General features: G+C 40.6%; 1 protein-coding gene across 1 annotated transcript in view; it reads right to left on the bottom strand.

Moving 5' to 3' along the window:
* Positions 1-1,138: 1,138 nt before the first annotated feature.
* GRB2 (growth factor receptor bound protein 2) overlaps positions 1,139-19,812 on the bottom strand; it is a 47,981-nt gene continuing 29,307 nt past the window's right edge. Inside the window, exons 2-5 of the mRNA XM_026860953.1 lie at positions 13,047-13,144; positions 7,246-7,368; positions 4,576-4,744; positions 1,139-3,427 (exon numbers count right to left, since the gene is read on the bottom strand). Of these exons, the coding sequence (XP_026716754.1) occupies positions 3,242-3,427; positions 4,576-4,744; positions 7,246-7,368; positions 13,047-13,144 (576 nt within the window). The 3' untranslated portion in view covers positions 1,139-3,241. The remainder of the gene's footprint in view (positions 3,428-4,575; positions 4,745-7,245; positions 7,369-13,046; positions 13,145-19,812) is intronic.

The raw sequence follows: 19,812 nt of genomic DNA, 5'->3' as shown, positions 1-19,812 counted from the left end.
CCGGCGGCGAGGCGAGCGCGGGTCTAAGGTTGTTCCGCAGTCCGGCCCCTGCTGTGCCGACCCACGCGCCCAGGCCCGTAAGCGGGAAAGGACAAGACCCAGGTCCTGCACCACGGCCTCAGCCCGGACATTACCCAGGCACAGGCGCAGAAATTGTATTTCCTTCTATAAAGCACGAGGGAAGGAAGATTTTCTCATCTTTTCAGTAGAGACCCGTTACAAATAGCACATCATTTTGAGCAACGTGCTCTGTTACAGCATTACCAAAAAGCCAAGAGCTCCGATCCACACCGCAAATCACTTCTATATTGACCTCACTGGCACAAATGAAAGATAAATATAGGAATAGCCAGGCATTTTCTGAGCAACCACAAACTCCTTGGCTACGTCTGTATTTGAGTGTAATCCTAAGAGCAACTTAAAAAACAACTCAAACCCTCATGCGGGCCTTCTCCTGTTGTGTATTAAAATCAGCCGCAAAACTTAAGAAGCATTTTCTGAACAGATGCAAGGGCTGGGAAGAAGCTGCAGAGCCAACAGACTGGCAGCTCCCCACAGGTAACAGCAGAGCTGCCACACACTTTGTTAGCACCACTGAGCAGTTCTTTCTGCAGCAAGAATGAGCTGCAAGGTGCTTGTCAAGCAGAGCAAAAACTTTGGCAACAGTCCAAGCCACAGCTGCTGTGCTTACATGCCCATCCCCTCAGTCCGTCAGCAAGACATTCCAGAAATAACGGGTGTATGGTTCTCCACGACTGGCTCCTTATGACCTTAGTCCATGCCACAGGGGCACTTGAGCAGTTTGTTAAAAAGCTTAGAAAAAAGAAAGGGAAGAAGCCCTGAAGTGCCACCCTTGAACTCAGCTGATAAATACACACCTTCAATCCTGGAGGCGACATGATCATTCCTTTCCCCCGCCTTGCTACTCATCATGACACATGTGCCAAGTGACATGACTCTAGTAATGATTTCAGCTGAGCATGCTGAGATTGAACTACGATGCTGAAGAGTCTGAGCACTTCAGGCCAGAGCACACCTTACAACCTTTCCCTCCCACAGCAATCTAACATCCTGTACATTAGCTCAGTCAGTCATATTTTGGTCAGTTAACTGAAATAACAGACAGATGCTCGAGTGAAGAATTCAATGTATATTTATTATTCACAGTTAATTACTACCTACCAAATGCTGCTGCAGAGTTAAAGGATTAAGTACATAGGCCTTTTTTATTTAAACACTGATTTTTTTTTTTAATATATATACACACACAAGACATATGTCTGCAAGGCTGCATGATATACACCAATTCCAAAATAAGGAAACAATCAAATGGTCCAGGTGTAGAATGCCATAGATTCCTTTTCCAATCACTTTACAAAGAAGGAAGAAAGTGAGTGACAGCTAGCAAGGAGAGGGGGAGAAAGTAATACTCTACAGGATAGCTCTCTCTTTCGTCTGCTGGAAAATTAAAGTGTAAGGCAGAGTCCATCTCAGGAATAAAACATTTGTAACACTTAGTACAAAAAAAGGCACCCTCCAACAAAAGATTGCCCATGCTTAGGCAGGGCAGTAGGAGATCTCCGCTGCAGTTTTTTGGATTCGTTGGTGGGGTGAAGGGATCCAGCCAAACGGCTGTCAAAAGGAAAAATAACACAACTTAAGATTGGCACAGAGAGCAGTGCAGCTTGATTGCTTTCCTTTCTGTCCAATTTAATGTCACACTGCTCTGGTGGAGGAGAAAATGGCCACAGTAAATGCCATTACGGTGCGGGGTGGGAATTACAGTCATCACACAGCCTGCTGTGAATGGGGAGCGGGGTGGGGGGAATCTACTTCAACAATAACACTGACCTGAGGAGGGAGGAGAAACTGGAGAACAGTGATGCCGACCCCACTTTTCAAGAGCAACACGACTGCAAATATTCCCTATCCAGGCCAAAGAGACAGGCTGATTACATGCATCACGTAGAAACATTCACTAAGAGCATAAAGTTTTTTCAAGCACTATTTCTTGAGGTTTCTCTGCATTATAAAGTTTTCCATCAAAGGAATGTACATTTTATAGGACATCTCAGGGCTATTATTTCTCAAATTCCCCCCTTAACCCTCCCTCCCCAAAATATTCTTCCTCATTTTCCCTGGTCGTAACTTCCCCCTTTCTTACTTCTTTTGAGGCTCTTGGTTGCAGCTCCCCACCTCTGAGCAGCCTAAGCTGCTGCTTGAATGCCTTGATTTTATTTTCCTTGGAATAAGGGAAGTTGAACAGTAAGACAAATCTTAAGATTAAAGCTCCATCTCTGTTTGTAGATTTTTCTCAAGTGTCCATTGATAAAACCACCCTCCTTTACACCCTTCCCCCAAAAGTATTTATTTACACATAGGCAGAAAAAAACCCTCTGAAAAGCTCTGGACTGTCCTTTTAACTTAAAAAATAATAAAAAAGAAAATAAGGGAAAGGCACTATGGAAAAAATTACAGAATGTGCTCAACCGTACACCTTTAAGAAAAAACAAAAAAGCTGTCACCACAGCATTAACATACTTCAGTTGTACGTTGGAGTTTCTCAAAGCAGCTCTGTGACTCAAAAGAAAAAAGAACAAAAAAAAAGAACAAAAAGCCACACAACTCTTCTCCCTTCCCCTGCTTGGAAGCTGCTGAGCTTCAGAAGAAAGTGCCAAAGGAGAAGAAACAATAAAAATTAGATTAACACCTCATCTTTCCCAGGCAAGAAGAGCTGAATGTTGAAGGCAAAAGCAGAGACTGATGATTTTTGTTTTTTTTTTAAAGGCAGGACTGTGGATTTGGTTCTTCTCTCATGTCCCTTCATGTCAAATGAAGACCGTTTGCAGAGAGAGAAAATACCAGCAGAGTTTCTCCCTTTTCCTTTAACTGCATGGCTAGGACTTTATATGGCATTAAAACTTCATGCACTGATGGACAGAGGAGGAGGGGGAAACAAGAAGAGTGAATAAAAGGGGGTAACCCAGGAGCAGCTGAGGAAATTTGTTATTTTCATTTTTTTCTCTCTCTCTCTTTTTTTTATTTTTAAAGGTAAGTTTTGGTGTGTAAGTTGACCCCTCCCCGCCCCTGAAGTTCCGTACTGAGTGAAGGAGGATCACCTCACGGTGAAAGGTGACTCAGGTTTTATCGCCGTGTGATTTTAGGTCACTGGCTGCAGTTAGGCTCTGTATGTGTATTTACTGTTTCTCTGTTTTCTTTAAATAATCTCTAATATTTATCTCTAGATGTTCCGATTCACTGGGGTCACATAGTTGCGTGGAAACATGCCCGTCTGTCCGTGGCAGGCTCCCTTCCACCAGTTGGGGTCAGAATTGTCAAGGACTTGGATAAAGTCTCCACGACGGAAGCCCAGCTCTCCTTCCTCTTGGGGATCAAAATCAAACAGGGCCTGAACATATGTTGGTTGCTGAAAGGGGAAAGAAAAAGATACACAAAGTGAGAATCATCCACAGCACTTAAGAAACCTGCTCCCTCAGGCGGGAGCTTAACTTACACTGGAGTTTATTGTTAAACATTCAGGTTGTTTCATCTCCCTGCAAGCCAGCTTCCAACATCTGTAACAAGATGCTAAAACAGGAAAGCACAGTCTACAGAAGACCTTAGAAAAAATTCAAGAGCCAAAATAAAGACAGCAGATAACTCAGATGCTTTCCTAGTATTTTCCAGTCTTCATGACTTACTATAAATCTATTGCAATACAAAAGCCTTTCTGCTTATTCATCCTCCTTTCACCGACAGTGCAAATATCACTAATCTGTCTAACACCATGATACGCAAAGTTCCCCATAAAAACTGGATGCTGGCATTAAACACATTTTCCTTAAAATTCCCCAATATCAAGAAATTCTGTCACAGAGCATTTTGCCTGGTCAGCAAATACTTCCACTCTTATGGAAAAGCTAATGGTTCACATGAAATGTGTTTGTATTCTTAAAATCACGAGGCCAGGAAGGTATCCTCCTGCTTATTATTTTCAGCCACCTGTTTTCTCATGCTCTGTTTATCCCTGACCTAACAGTGCAGAGACAGATTTATTTCAGACAAACTGTGGCAAAAGGTGCTGGTGGCGCCTGGAGAGCAGTACCAATTCCACACCTCCTGTCTTGAAGCTAGAACTATAATGCTGCACATGGAAGCAACATGATTTATTCAGAATTGACGAAGGATCCAGTTACATGCAACATAACATACTGATTGGCCTGGGAAATGGAACAAAACAGAGCCAGATATACACAAGCTGCTCTGCTGGCACTCAGCAGTACTTTTTGGTTTCTCTTAACCCTGGCTAGATCCAAACCAGAAGGCTAGAGATGTTCTATGTGCTACACCTGTAACCACCTCTTCAGGAAAGACCAGCACCAAAGCTTCACTGGCTACTGAGGGGTACAGTTCTGGCTATGAACTGTATAAATAGAACTAACCTTTCTTACTGTGTCCTAAATCAGGAGTAAACCCATTTTTAATTCACAGCAATCAGGTGACCTTTCTTCAACAGTATCCATAAACGTTAAGACAAGCTCTAAATAGTGCACTTCATGAGGACACTCCTCTTACCTGTGGCACCTGTTCAATATCCCGGAGAAATATTTGCTGGTTCCTGGAGACAGATGTGGATCTGTGATAATCTACCAGCTCGTTCAAAGAATTGAACTTCACCACCCAGAGGAAATATTTGCCAGCCCCATCTCTAAGCACCTTGAAGTGCTGCACATCATTTCCAAACCTGTGTGGAAAGAATGAAGTATACAAAAAAAATGCACATTATTAGTTGTTGAGTACTCCTCTTTTGAGATCGTCATCACAAAGTTTCAAACAAAAAGGTCTTTCAGGACACCGTGATAACTGTCAATATAGATACCAATTGGTTGCTATAAAAGAGAGGTCTGAAACCTCCTTGTCAAATGCATTTTACAGAAATCAGTGATCAAAGAGATAGAATACAAATAATGAATTTATCTTGAAAAAAATTCTGCAAGCTTCGCGTGTGCTTTTTTTTTAATAATAGAACTTCAGTTTAAAACCAGCTTTTCAAACCACTCTGAATTTGCAGAAGTTTGAGGTCTTTTCGTAAAGGATGTCACAACACTATCTTGGATGACATGCAATATTTCAGTTTTCATTTTACACTACATTGCCACGTAGCTGGCAGCCAGTACGTGTACATACATGTATGTATGCAATCACCTGTCGCTGAAGACAGTGCACAGAATAACCAGGACACATGCCATGGACTTCGCAGTACAAACACAAGGCCACATTAAAGTCGCTGCACCATGGTGCCTTCTACCTCACGTTCCCAAATACAAGATTTTGAAGTCAAATAGTACAAGTGCTTCGGTTTAGCTCTTCACACACAGCAATTTCACAACTGATTTGAATTAGCTTTGTGCTACTCTTGCTATGGTCCTGTACTTCTCACAGTCTCAGTCAGCACCACTGTGTGTGTGATAATGCAACACATAAGCACTAGACATAAGCACCAGTCCCATTATAGGTAGACTGCCGGGAAAACACTGGCACAGAAGAGGCTAGGATTGTCTCTTCTGGCAGCCAGTCTGGACTTCGGCAAAAGACTGTCCTGAAAAGCAGAAGGATCTCTCTGGTCCTTAAAACAAAACAAAGCCCCCCACAAACTCAAAATGCCCAAAAGGTAATGCTGCACATGCAATGCAGCAACCTCCATTCTGTGTTAGCAAGTCTTTGTGACAAATGATGGCATTCAGTTGAAGTTACGTTTCCCACAATTTTATTCCGAATAAAGAGGAACTCTTAAGAGGTCCATTGGGATTTTCCAGATGATATTTTTACTTCAGTCTAAAACACTGAAAAAAGAACACAACTGTTCCCCACTTGGCATGCACAGCCTCTATACACTGGCTGAAAAAGCAGATGCTATCTTTGCTACAAAACTAACATGAAATAACTCATGAGTACTGCCTCTGCTCTCTCTTGCTGTCAACCTGAGAGCTTCTCACTATTTCAACCCTGCAGATCACTGTTTAAGAAAAAGACTTCTAAATTAAACGGGAAAAAAAAAATCAACTGAGAAATTACCACCAGATGGCAACACTAAGCTAACAGGCAGGCAGAGCTCTGCTATCATAACTGGATGTTTCTTAAAGGAATGCACTTTCTGGAATGAAGCTTCCATTCATATCTAGTATTCCAGCTCAGATGATTTTATCCAAGACAGAAATGTAAACATCTCTAAAATCAGTGGCTTTAATCCAGTTTGTTGGCATGACTCAGTGCTGCTGTACAGGACAAAAATTTGGTTACAGACTAAAAACAACCAGGAAAAAAAAATTATCCTGTCGAGACAGATCACTGATAATCACAGAAAACAGAGCACATTAGGAATTGTACATGAATAATCAAAAATTATTGTTACGATTCTAAAGAAAATCTTGTTAGTTTCTGGTAGGAAAGAGGAAGATCACAGAAGATTAAAAAAAGGCAAAATCTACTGCTAAGGACAGAGTCCCTCCCACCTCCAGCCCATGTTAAATTATGTCAGATACCCTTTAAAGCTTCTAATACCTCTATTTTACAGTGACTTCAGATGGGCAGGACAGGTAGCCTGGTAGTATGTCGGCCGTGGCTAACTAGCAGGAACTAGTAGTAGTACTAGTTAACAGCCAGTACTTCTAGTAAGGTTATTCAAGGTTGAGAATTGCTTCTTGCTACACTGTCGTCAGACTGAATTTCTCTACCAACATGGAATGCACTTATGAGACATCCAAGAGGCCTCGGTTTTTCACAGCTCCATGTCCCAGTGCTAGACAACATGAATATCCCCGAAGCATGTGCCAAACAGATATAAAAACATATTTAGAAGTGTACTACACAGAGAGAAGACAGAGTAATAACTTGCGCTGCAGGAGAGGAATGAAGAAGGATGGGAGAAAACATGTACACACTAGGCACTTCATATTTTTAAGGAGAAGGAATGGTATCCACAAATCAACAGCCAGCCTGGGACTACATGATCTGGACAGGAACATGCCACCAGGTCAGCCCTGTAGGCTCATTACAAAGCAGAGCATATATATTTGCCCTATCAGAGAGGGAGTAAGTATTGCTGGAAGAAGAGGAATGCTATAGGGCATCTGGAAGATTATTCCGGCTCCTCAACACTGACAATCACCCGCCCTTTACTCACAAGTCCAAATAAGCAGTAGATGCCCCAATTACCACACATGGTTGCTTCTGGGCATTACTTACTTGACTGAGAGGGAGAAATCCCCAGGAGCGCTCTCACTCTCCCTGATGAGGAAGGCACCGTCGTGTCTCTGTTTACCTAACATCTCTTCAGCCTTCGCTCGGGGAATCTTTCCAAAAAACCACCTGTGTAGTGAGGAAAAGAAAACAATAGGGAAAGTTAATAATTTTATTCCTTCCATGGAAGAGCCAGACGTAGATATTCCCACAGATGAAATGATTCTTAACAGAAATAACTACACTGCACCTCACTGCCACTCCAATACAGACTAGTAAAAAGCTTTTCACAATGTTTCATCCTAGCAATGAAGCAACGGTGACTTGATAAGCAGGTGCTTATTATTTCATCCAATTTAACACAGCAGCGATGTGGTAAGAGTGAAATCCTGAAATTACAGGATTTATTTTCAGAGGCAGAAGAAAACCTGATCAAAAATGAATGCACATTGTTTTGCTCTACTATATCTGCAGTTTAGTATAAAAAAACATCACAACAAGAACCTAATGTACACAATTGCTTCACAGCAAAGTCCTGCTTCGTGAGACTACGACAGATACCCTGGGAACTGGCTACAACCTTGACAAAGTTAAAATGTCTACTGTGGTCTGCTGCACTGGTATCTTAGTAATCAGGACTCACAACCTAAAGTCAAGCAGACTAAATGCTTAGCACTCAAGCAAGAAGCTCAAGCCTCTTCTTCTATCACTAAGGAATAAAATCTTATGTCTCTACATGCAAAGTTTTAATTGTCCAAACGATATGATGCCATCGACTCAGAGACAAAAAAAATGAAGTCCTGCACTGGTAGCTGGTTACTACTGAACTTCCGTATGATATAGCAGCATTTATTTCACTATTAGTACCCAAAGATAATTAGTGGAGAGCAATTACACAATCTCCTTTATTACTTATGCCTCCTAAGGAGAAGCCACCTATGCCTTTGCTATTATTTGTGGAGCAGACAATATGCTAGATTTAAGTTATTGAGGATTAAGCACAGAAACAGCACTATTTTAGCAGGTAGAAATCTTCAAAATAAAAAAAATGCAGTATTTGCAAAATGCAAGGGAAACACTGGGAGTTCTTTCACAGGTTTCTTTTCAGAAACATCACAGCTGTAGAAACAAGATCCTATCTATGGATTGACCCATCCTGCACAAATGGAAAGTGCATTTTGTATCAAAACCAATTTCTAGTCTCTTTTAGATCAGGTGGTAAGACACAACTACTTCAGCAGAGAGAATAAGTAGCTTCGTTCAGCAGCTGGTTGTTCCTGCAGCCCAGAGTCCAATCCTTCTGACCCCTACCACAGCACTGTGGTCAAAGATGGTTATCATATGTCAGAAAGCTAAGGCAGGTGCCAGGAGTGGAGTTACATGCAGATCAAGTGAGAAAACTCCCCTCAAGGTGTCTCTGATTCATTGCAGAGGAGTGCTGAGCTGGGCATGCAATTCAGTTCGAGGAAAGATGCTGATAATATTTGTTTCAGTGACCCATTTTCTTGCTTTCTCTTATAGTCAGGACAATCTATCAGCTTTCACATACGCAGTCACATGAAATAGCTGCACTGTGGAAACCACATCTGAAATTCCTGACAGCTGCGCAGAAGGCAAAGCCGCAGGCTGACCACCTCCATGACACTTACCCCAGGCAACCAGATCAGCACTGACCAACAGCCCCTGGTCATGGGATTCTTACCCACATTCACATTTGCATTTCCAGAGTAATCCAAGATTAAAGGCAAACCAGGCTTGAGTAGTAGGTCACATGGCGTGGGAAAAGCAGAACCATCTTCACAACCAAGAAGTACAGCTTTCAGTTCTGAGTAGCAGATCACACAGGATAGAAGCACTTACCACAGCCTATAACCATGCGGATGACTGACCTTAAAGGAGAGCATTTAATATCAAGAGCTCCACGCAAAGTTTACTTTCTACAGTGAAGGCTCTGGGGCAGCAAAAAGTCAGAAGTTGCAGAATCCTCCCTGAAACAGTTGTTCTTAAGAGAAGCTGAAGAAGTCACAAAGTCACCAGGTCTTCCTCTCTAAGAGGAAGCCATCTCCAGAGGTGGAGCACCACCGATTACTTGATTACCAGATCCTTCAGCTACTGGCAACCCTCGCTCCTCTCACTGGCTGTCTTCAGTATCTGCTCACCATAGGAGACTACAAAAACCACATCCCTAAGTTGTAGCAAGGTGATGAGTCCACAGATATATTTCTACTATTTGCAACACATTCAGTAAAACAACTCTAGGACATCCCCCTTGTAAAAGGAGCATGTATTCACTCCTTTTACTCCTTTAGCTATGCAGCTCCATTTTGAAAAGCATTTTGGCACTGAAAATTATATAATCTTGTATACAAACTTGGTTTCCATGATCACCTAAACATGTTTTACTTGCTTGCAAGTCTTGTTGTGTAGTTTTTATCCCCTGGAATGGAAAGGAAAAGCTTTCTTCCACAACCATCCTAATTTGTAGTGACAAAGAACTTCATGGCATTTAGTACTGTCCTGGTGGTTTAGCATCTGTGTCGCTTCTCAGTACCTGAGGTGGTGGCAGAGACAGCAGAAGAAGCATCTGTCTACCTATCTCTCACTGCACTCTGCTGCCTTCAGAAAACCACCAAGAGAAGCCATTATGTGAAACTCCTTTAGAATTTAAAAGTGGTGTTTTGTTTTCTGAGCTTTTGGCACAATTGTCATAATGCTAAGTCTTGAATTTTGCCTCTGTCAAATGTTACATAAAGCAAGCTTAATATTATGATTTTAGATATCTTGCCATAGTTCCTGTCTACAAAGTGTTTTAGTTCTGTTTAGTTCTCAGTTACTTGCATGTGACTTGGAAATGAAAGCCTCATCTTAAAAGAAAAATCAAAACACCTCACCCATCTCTAACATAGAAGGAAAGCCTGAAAGAACTCAATGGAATGTCTACAATCCTTCCTGAAGCCCCAGAAGCATACCTTAGTTTTTCCCTAAAAGTTACTGAATCACTACAAAGAAGTGTACAATTCGATTAAAGGAATTAACACTTCCAAAGTAACAATATCAAATTATTAGTTTTCTGCTAGCTGTTTTTAAGGCACTTTAAATAGAAAGACTAAATCTTTCACAATTCTTGAATTCCCTTGCAGTTTTATGACTTCACTACCAATTTAGCCAAAGAAGCTTGAATTCTAAATACAAAAAGACTTAAAAAAACCCCCCATAGATGAAAGACAGTGATTTTGAAGGACAACTGTCTACTTAAGAACACACTTGTAAAGCATCAGAAGTGTTGCACATGTATGCATCTTTGCTATAGAATGACTGAAAAAACTGTCAAAAATTACACATTGAGAACTAGGCCAAAGAACCAGACCACAATATTCCCACAGCTTCCTTGCTGAAGGGCTAAGCTTGGTAACACTTGTCTCCAACTAGCTTTGTAATGTAGGTGAAACTCATCCAGTCAGCACTGCAAAACCAGACCAAGGCACTGCAGCTGATGCTGCACAGGATAAAGGAGATGCACTGACTGGTACAACACAAAGTTCACATTGCTTTCAGGCTCATTTCAATTGGCAGTTTGGCAATTCTTTTGGCTTTACTTAGCACAACCATGTATCTTGGCCAATTTCCTCCATGTAAGTTACAATATTGCAAAGTGAGACTTCAGCAGTATTTCCAAGCAAAGCTGATTATGAACACAAACACTTGAGATACAGACACACAGCAGGACTCTGATCCAGGCCCTTTCATAAACAGCAAATTCCTTCCCAGCCCCCCTAAAGAGAGAAAGGTAGCACTGCCACTGAACTGCACTGTTGTGCCTGCACAGGAAGGCTCCCTGCCCAGAGTTTCCTGCAGCTCTTCTCCGAGTATCATGCCTATGTCTACTTACAGCTTTGCTTAATTGATGTGGCAATTCAGATTAACCCTTCAGAACCCAGGTGACTCAGCTGGTGACTGAGAGGCACCACATTTTCCTTTCAGCTTCAATTGCTAGTAGTTACAAAGCAAACTAAGAATTGCAAAATACAAGCAAGAAGAAACACTGCACCTTAAGACTAGCTGTGGGGCTGGAGGATTTAAGTCTCAGATGCTAGGACAGGATTTAAAGCCATTTTCAGTTGCTTTCTTTCCAAATCCTCTTGTAAAACTCTCGTGCTGCCTTCCCACAACACAACTCGATACTAGTCTGAGAAAAAGAACACTTCTCACTCCTGGTCAGCTGCCTCTAATTTGGTTTTTGTATGACCTGTATGACTACTCAGAGAGCTCTGCATTATAACTAAGCAAACATAATGCTATAAAAACTTTTGCATAATTTCCCAGGGTTGCTAATGCACTAGTTAAGACTCCCAGCATTGCTGACACATGGAGCTAACTCCATTCAGCTGTCATCAGCAGTTTATTTAAACTTCTTCAGAAAAGGTCAGATTAACTATGCTTAAAAAACACTACCAAATTCACCCACTTGCAGGCTCAGGTTCATTCCCTTTTCATTTCAGAAAGTGAAAAACTGACAGCTCTATCCCTCTAAAACAAAATACCATGGATGATTACAGAACAAACTGGTCATCATCACAAGAGACTTCACTGCTGTGTAACTCAAATGCCTGCAAACCTGTTTATGAGATGTATGATGATTCAAATCGATGAGGGTGAAATTGCAGTGTACATTTGTGATCATGAGTGGACTAGCATGATTGGGGTAAATGAGACATGATACTGCAGAAGACAAGGCTTTAAACAATTTCAGAATTTTCTTGTGCATCCTTGCTTCACTTCCCACTTGGCTGCACTTAAGCATTATACCTCCTTCTCTTTCTTGGGGCACAGTCCCTCAGAAGCTTCCTTCTGCTATTTCAAAAAAGTCTTCAGAAAAATAATTTTTGATTGGATTTAACTGCAATATCTTCATGTTATAATTACAGCTAACAATCATAAATCAAACAGTTTTTGTGAGCAACTGAAACACTCCTTGTAAAAACCCTGATTATAGGTTTTGCTGTTTCTTCCTGAACCTTTTCTCTGCTACCCAGAGCTTGCTGTTTTCTTGTTCAGATGGTAAAGGATCTCAAAGGTTGGCAGAACCAGAGTTTAGAAGAAGACAGCAGAAATACATGAACTGACACAAAGAAAATACCCAGTCGTGATATGTCATATGCTAGATTCTTTTTATCTAAGATTACTCAAATACCGTTCCCTCGTGCTGTAAATCAATGCAACTATACTTGCGTAACAGTACAGACTCTTTGAGGTTGGCCTGTTTCATGAGGAAGGTGTTGGACCAAATGACTGTTAGAGGTCCTCTCCGACCAAAACAACTATGATTCTATGCCCATGACGTGACATAGACATTCTTTGAGTTCAGTTCCAAATATCCTTGAACGTTTTTCTGGTAACCTGTGAATGCCACAGTTTTTACTCTTACCTGCTATGCTAAGTAAACCAGAGAATCATCACAAGAACACACTCACTCTTTTTCCTGGGGCAGTGGTGGTGACAACTTGCTACTAAAGAGTTTTCTGCTGGTTTATGCCTGCTACCCCCAAGATCAGTTTGTCTGACCCTAAAGCAAAACACCAGAGCAACCATCAAAAAAGCTTCCAAAAATACCCTGCTATATAGCTAGCTGTGAAATGAGTTACAGTAAACACTACAGCCAGAGATACAACTCAACAGTCATCCTTTATTTATCCGTACATGTTAGATCTGGTAAAGTATGCTTTACAAAATATTCCACAGAAAACCATCTGGTTGAGAGGATGTGCAAAAGTAAAATCAGGGGAGCCTATCACCAAAGGTCTACTTACGGATGTGGTTTCATTTCTATGTAGTTCTTGGGAATGAAGCCGTCTTTTCCATTGAGTTCTGCCTTGTACCAATTCTGATCGCATTCTTCATTCAAAACCTAAAGGTAGCAAACAAAAAATAAGCTTACTGCATTTCAAGATACAGCAAAACTGATGAAGGTACTAGCATATTCTTCCCATTCTCATTCCAAAGACTGCTCTTTGTAAGATGAACCTATAAAAAAAATGATGCTAGCCATCCCGCTCCACTGCATCTCATGAGCATTCAGAACTGTGGTGAACAAGTAATTTAAAATAACCTAAACAGGAAGCTTTAGTAAAAAACCCACGGTAAGTCCACAGGTACTTTTAAGAACATAACCAGACTCATATTTGTACCAAAGATTAAGTTGGCTGTGTTAACCAAAAAATTCTGTCCAAAATCTGCAAGCCAAGAAATTCTGATTCTTTATCACTTCTAACGATCATTTTTTCCTGAATTCAGCTCACAAACCTGATGCTTTCAGCATAAATGTGATTTCATCCAGCTGTTCTGCATTTGCACTGGTTCCACACTGGATATGTTAGAGATTCTAGGCAACATCTATATTACAGAGAATTTTACAAAAAAGACTCCCCCATGACAACATTAGCACAGGCCCAGCTGCAGATACAACTGGCAACTTCAGCTGGTTTTGCTGATGCAAGTTAAAACCAGGTTAAGTCAGATGGCAGAAAGAGTAACTTGCCTGTTAGACATTTTTTATGTTAATAAAGCAAGTTAAACACATAAAAAAAGCAAATGTAGATGAAGCTGTTAGGTTTGGGGTTTTTTTTTAGGCATATTTTTATTACTTTATTTCTAAAGTGAATGAAAGATCAGGAGTCACAAGGGAAGAGCCACATGAAGAGGTAGCTTTAAAAAGCACAAATAGATACTTCAAAGCATACTTGTTATAAAAACTTTGGTGCTTTATTTTTCACTGAATTTCTGTCAACCAGTACAGTGCAACAGGCAAGCCTGGTACCCTGACTGAAAGTAGTCTCTGGAATAAAGTAGTATTATGTTTGGTAAATAAAGCCATGCTATAGTTTGAAACTACCCTTCCTCAAAAAGATTTATTTGGTGTAACACTGCACAGAACCTGCATCCCACCCTTTACGATTAAGCACCACAACACTTTTGCCTGAGCACTTTCATTCCTTCTCAGTTTTCTGAGGTTCTTTTAAAATTTAGTGACAATGGTCAACAAAAGGCTGGATCTGAGTTTTAAAAAAAAATAGACACACACACACTTAAGCCTCAAGTCATAAAGTATCACATGATTAGCATTGCCTGAATGTGGAAAGATGAGGCAACACAAAGAGAAAGACAACATGAATGCAGATCCAAAGATCGGATACTACATACACACGCAGTTATGGTGAAGATATCCACCAACCCCAAAAATCTTCATAAGCAATTACTGCCATTTCTGACCAGTTTTTCTTCTCTATCTCACTATATGTCTTTTTTGAAAAGGTGATAAGAGGAAATAAAAAAAAGGAAAAGCAGTAATTTGCAAGTGCAGGCCTTAAAATTCTTATAGCTGACAGGAGTGCTTCAGAAAATTGAAACTCTAATGATTAATGTTGTTTTTCAAAAATACACAACAAATCAACACCCTAATCTGCCTCATTGCTGACTGCTACATACAAAAGAGAAAAACTTCAACACCTACTAAAGTGAAATCCGGTAAAGGAAAAAGACAACAGAATCTGAATCTCCCCAGTGAATTAGTGGGTAATAGTTACCTGGCTGCTCCTTAAGTCCCAACCGAAGAGGCTGATGGTAGGATGTGCATCCCCTAGGTGCCAGCCCTTCCACTGCAGAACTAGCACAGCAGCAGGGCCACATCTACAGAACTTCAGGTGAGCAAAGACATGCACCTTTATAGCCCATTTCAGGATATTTTCAGTTGAAGATACTTTAATACTTAAAAGATCCCAGGTACTTTTATATGGATAAAAATATTCAAGCTATCTTTTGTGCAGTTACTACTGTGGGCTTCCATTTATTTATTTACAAGCATTGTTTTATCATTCATTACAGTTCAGTCATTCAGCAAGCATAATCTGACCACAGGTCATGAGCAGTTCAAGTGTGGCTCTGTTAAAGGCTCTGAGGTAAAAGCTTGCACATGGAGAGCTGACGCACATCAGCTGATGTCTGCTGAATTGCCTTTAAGCAAGAAATGATGCACAGTTCACAACCACTGTACTGACTGACTGCAAGACAGTGTTTTGTGCAGAACTGATTCAACTCCAGAATATGAAATACAGGTAGATAACACCAGCAATGCAGCTCTGGTATGTGAAAACGTGAATTGTGTAGAGACTAGGGAGACAGAGAGCACACACTGTAGACCAATCTACAACTTGGTCACATGCAAAGATTTTGCCACATAGATTGAATGACCAGGAAGTTTGATCGTTATATACTTCAGCTGCCATCACTACAGTCATGTACAACAGAACACAAACATGACACATTTTGATGTGATTTCTTATAAGCCAAATCTTATGCAATAGTGTGCATTCCTTTATCAAAGATAGCACAGATCAAACCTTTGATAAGATTGTGTACTACAAACTCATTTCAATACCATCAGAGAGAAGTTAAGGGATATGGCAGTCCGTTCTTTTTCCAAGAGTTTAAAAATTAAACTGGGTAAATTGTAGCTTCATGTGAAGGATATTACCACATATTTGTGCTTTTGGCAGTAGGTATTAAAAATTATCAGAAATTCTAATGCCCAAATGTAAATTATTTTAATGAGTTTTATCTCGCTCTGAAGATATGCTAATAGATTTGGAGGAACCAAATCACACAGGGCTTGGGGTACTCATTAATGCTTGGCCTGAAGCCAAATGCCAGTGAGGGAGCATTGCTGAGGCATGCATTAAGCTTTGTGACTGGGGAAAAAATAGCTGGATAGAAGGCATAGTAAGGTGAACTGCCTACACATATGCATGTACGACCTGTTCAGGGTACTTCTGCTGTAATAACGAATCCTCCACAGCTCCCCCCCTTCAGCGGCTTTGTTTTCTCCAAGGACTTTTTCCTGCTTCACACCCAGACTCCCATATCTTCATAGGCAGTTGCCCTTTCTAGGATCATTTTAACTATCTGTCACAGCTCCATTCACGCCCTGGAAGACAGCCAAGATACTCATGCCCTATATTATATACCAGAGAGCTTATACACACAGAGCCACCCTGTAAACATTCCCGTTTTCCCCTTTCAGGGTCTTTCAGTGTGCACTCTTCCAGAGGCAACAGAACATACTGTTTTCTTTACAAAGCTCTATGTTCACATATCATTGCAAGAGGAGTGATTTCTACACCACAGATATCTGAAAAATAATTTCTTCTGACAATGTCTCAGACACCACTGGAGCTGCTCCCAATGCTTAGTCAAGCAAAAATAACTGGTACTGAATCAGTACCTGAAATTCTGGACAACTTTGTAGTCGTGTACACAAGGCTGGAATTCTGGTGGCTGCTATGAAGTTATGTAGCTATTATTATGACAAATGCAGAACAGTCATGTACATTTCAACTTACAAAAAAATTTCACTAACATCTATTAGTGAAATACAACTAAAAAGTAAGTTGGGAAGACAGGTAAAAACTCTCTGCATTGGGGTGTATCTGGCTTAGACACTTACTCCTGACATTGCCCTCTCCTTTTAAATTATAAACCCACTGAAATGAAAGAACTGACTTTAATTAAACCATTTTGCTGCAAAACATTTTAAGAAAAGCATCCAGTAAATCCATCTATCCCATACCTACAACTGGCCTCCAAGTGATTTCCAAATAATAATTAAGATTGAAATTTATCATCGGGATACTTAAAAAACAGTGCTATGCCTCTAAGAAAAATAAAGATACTTAACTGATCTGTGGTAAGATTTTCTCAAGACTTATTAAAGCTATGAAATTTAGTTTAAGTACTGCAGGTATCCTGAATTTTGCTTTGAAAATTTCTCCAAGTACAAATAAATACAGATAAATTAAGCAACAAAAGAAAACTTAAAAGATACACCACTCCAAACTGAGACAGCCTTCACAAAGTCTGAAAAAAAAATCTAAAAGGCACAAACACTTATTTAGCCCAACAACTGTTAAAAACCACTGCTCTTTGTATAGGTCAAAACATAAAGCATTCCTTTGCAGACAATCCTCTTGTCTGCTGTAAATCTAATCAAGTCTATGCCAGAGTGACTCTTCCTTTCACACTGGGGCATCTGTGCCTGAAAGGAGGAAGAAGGAAGGGTATTTTTAGCCACTATATTTGAACACATACTGCCATGTGATATCCTCAGTCTGTAGTCAGCCCTGTTTTACAGTAATAGTGGCTCAACTGCTGCCCGTCAGTTTCCTAGTTTGATAATAGATCTCTTATCAACAAAAGCCCATCTGTTCCCATGGAAATGGAGAAGAGGCACTGCTGAAGAGCCGCACAACAAGGCAGCTCCCAAGTTTGAGCTGGAACAGTTCACACACACAGCAGGCATCCCCAGCCATTTTCAATTCCATACCTAGTGAATATTTCTAAGTACAGCTTTTCCACCCTTGTGAGTTGTTGCACACCAGTCTTTATCCTCACAAAACTGAACAACTTTCAGGAACACGCAGGCACTAAATCGGAACATAACAAGCAGATCTGGCATCTCAGCTCTCAAGCTGACTTCCATATGCAAACATGGAGCTAAACATAAGGCCTCTAATGTATGTGCATGTGAATTTTGCCAAATTCATCAGAATGCTTGGGTTTTGGAGAGACAAAACCCAAAAAAACTTTTTTAGAGGGGGCTCTCAGTTTTGGCTAAACCTCCTCTTTTCCCTGAACTGTATGTAAGGTTTCAGGATTTTTGCTGTGCTGACTGAAACAGAAGGTAACACAACTGCTCAAGTATAACCTGTTAGTTACAAGTGTGGTTTTCCTCCTTGACAAAGCTGCATCGACACTGCCACAAAGAAAACAATGCAGTATATTAGAAACACTTCCAAAGTCTCAGGAATCCAAGGAAAGTGCTCATAACACTCAAACTTGGGCAGGAACTCAAATTTTAAAAGTAAACAAATGATTCAAGGCAGCAATGCTGCAACAGAATTTTTAAGCCTGAAAGCTACTCATCCCAGGGTGAAATGGTGGTCGGAAGGACAGTTTTCACCCTCTGCAGAAGTGCTTTAACACAGCTTTTCATTTCAGAGAAAAACGGCTCCTTTTCTGCTCCAAGAGGAGAGGTATGAACTAGCTACAAAACCAGCAAGCATCCACTGCTTCAAGGAAAGCTACCTCTGGATTCAGCAGAGCAAGTTCAACTCAGTCCATTATATAGCATCCTTCTTCCCCACAAGCTCACTGCAAACGGCACTACAGGATATTCAAATTAAATCTCTTCAGGGTTTTGTAGAAGACAACGCAAGACACTGCCCGATAACCTGCAGCTCCCTGACTCATCCTCATATAGCATGAAACCAATCTTCTGAACAAATGAATCCTCCTTGCTCTGGCTGCCTAACACCATCAAGGTGGCGGCTGCATGGAGGAAATGGCATCTTAAGGAAACCTACGGTGATCTGCACCTCAAAATGGCACTGTAATTCAGGTCACGACAAATCACAATTTTCCTTTACTTGGTTTACTCATCATGACACACAGTTAATTTTAACTTCAACCATTCAATACAAAAAGATACATTAGACAAGTAAGGTGACTAGCTCAAGAACACACGCTGCTAAAATATTTTAGACTTTTCCTTAAATTCAATTTGTCAAAATCACACATAGGAAAATCCAAAATATCCACATTTTTCAGCCCAAAACCTAAAGTACCATGTTCAGACATGCTTTAAAATTGTAAGTACTTGCTCTCTAGACGGATACAAAAAGCTGTGAAAATGCCTAACAACTGCTGAGCAAGTGTTACTGGAAACAGCCAGAGGAAGATTGTTTCTTAAACTTCACACATAATATAAGACCTAAATAAAGCATGTAGATTGCAATATAAAATCATAATCTGCTATGGATACAGGTTTTCATTCTCACCCTTGCCCCAATTCTCATTATCATTATAGAACCACTTCTTCCACCCTTATCTTTTCAAGGGCACAAAAAGAGCACAAAATACAAACTCAAGAAATTTTTCAGAAAGTCTTCCCACCACAACAAATACGAAGTACAAGGGCCCTTCTTCCCCATGCCAAGTGGTGCTTTTGTCAGAAGCCTTATCTGAAGTGACGACTGTTACTTCAACACAGCACACATGCCGACTTCTCACACTGACAACATTTTCAGCAGGCCAAGCATCTCAAAGCAGGAATCAATGGTACCAAATTTTGCAGCTGTGCAAATCAAAAAGCTAGTGTCTGGGTTACATACTTCTGTCTTTAGACATATTTTCTTCTTAAAAAAACTGTTATTTCCCATTCATCTTGAAGGAACCTGGCAATCTAGTCCAAAGTAAAATACAAGACAAAGCTAAAAGACTACAAACCAAAAATGACAATGAAAGTCACAGTACACATCGATTCTATTACGTAAGCTTCTCTTTCCAAACTGTAATACTGTCTTGCCAGTCTATTGCACAAATCTACTCATTACTAGAGGCTCGTTCCGTGTAAACATCTGTAGGTAAATCCAGTATTCGCCTAACTCAGAAAGGGCTGATGGGAAGGAGTAGCTGGGTAAGATTACAGGAAAGGATATTGCTTTTAACCATGTGAGATAAAGGCAA

The sequence above is a fragment of the Athene cunicularia genome, assembly GCF_003259725.1.
Source record: "Athene cunicularia isolate RWA chromosome 18 unlocalized genomic scaffold, athCun1 chr18_part1, whole genome shotgun sequence".
Lineage (NCBI taxonomy): Eukaryota > Metazoa > Chordata > Aves > Strigiformes > Strigidae > Athene > Athene cunicularia.
This window is presented reverse-complemented; position numbering and strand designations above follow the sequence as displayed.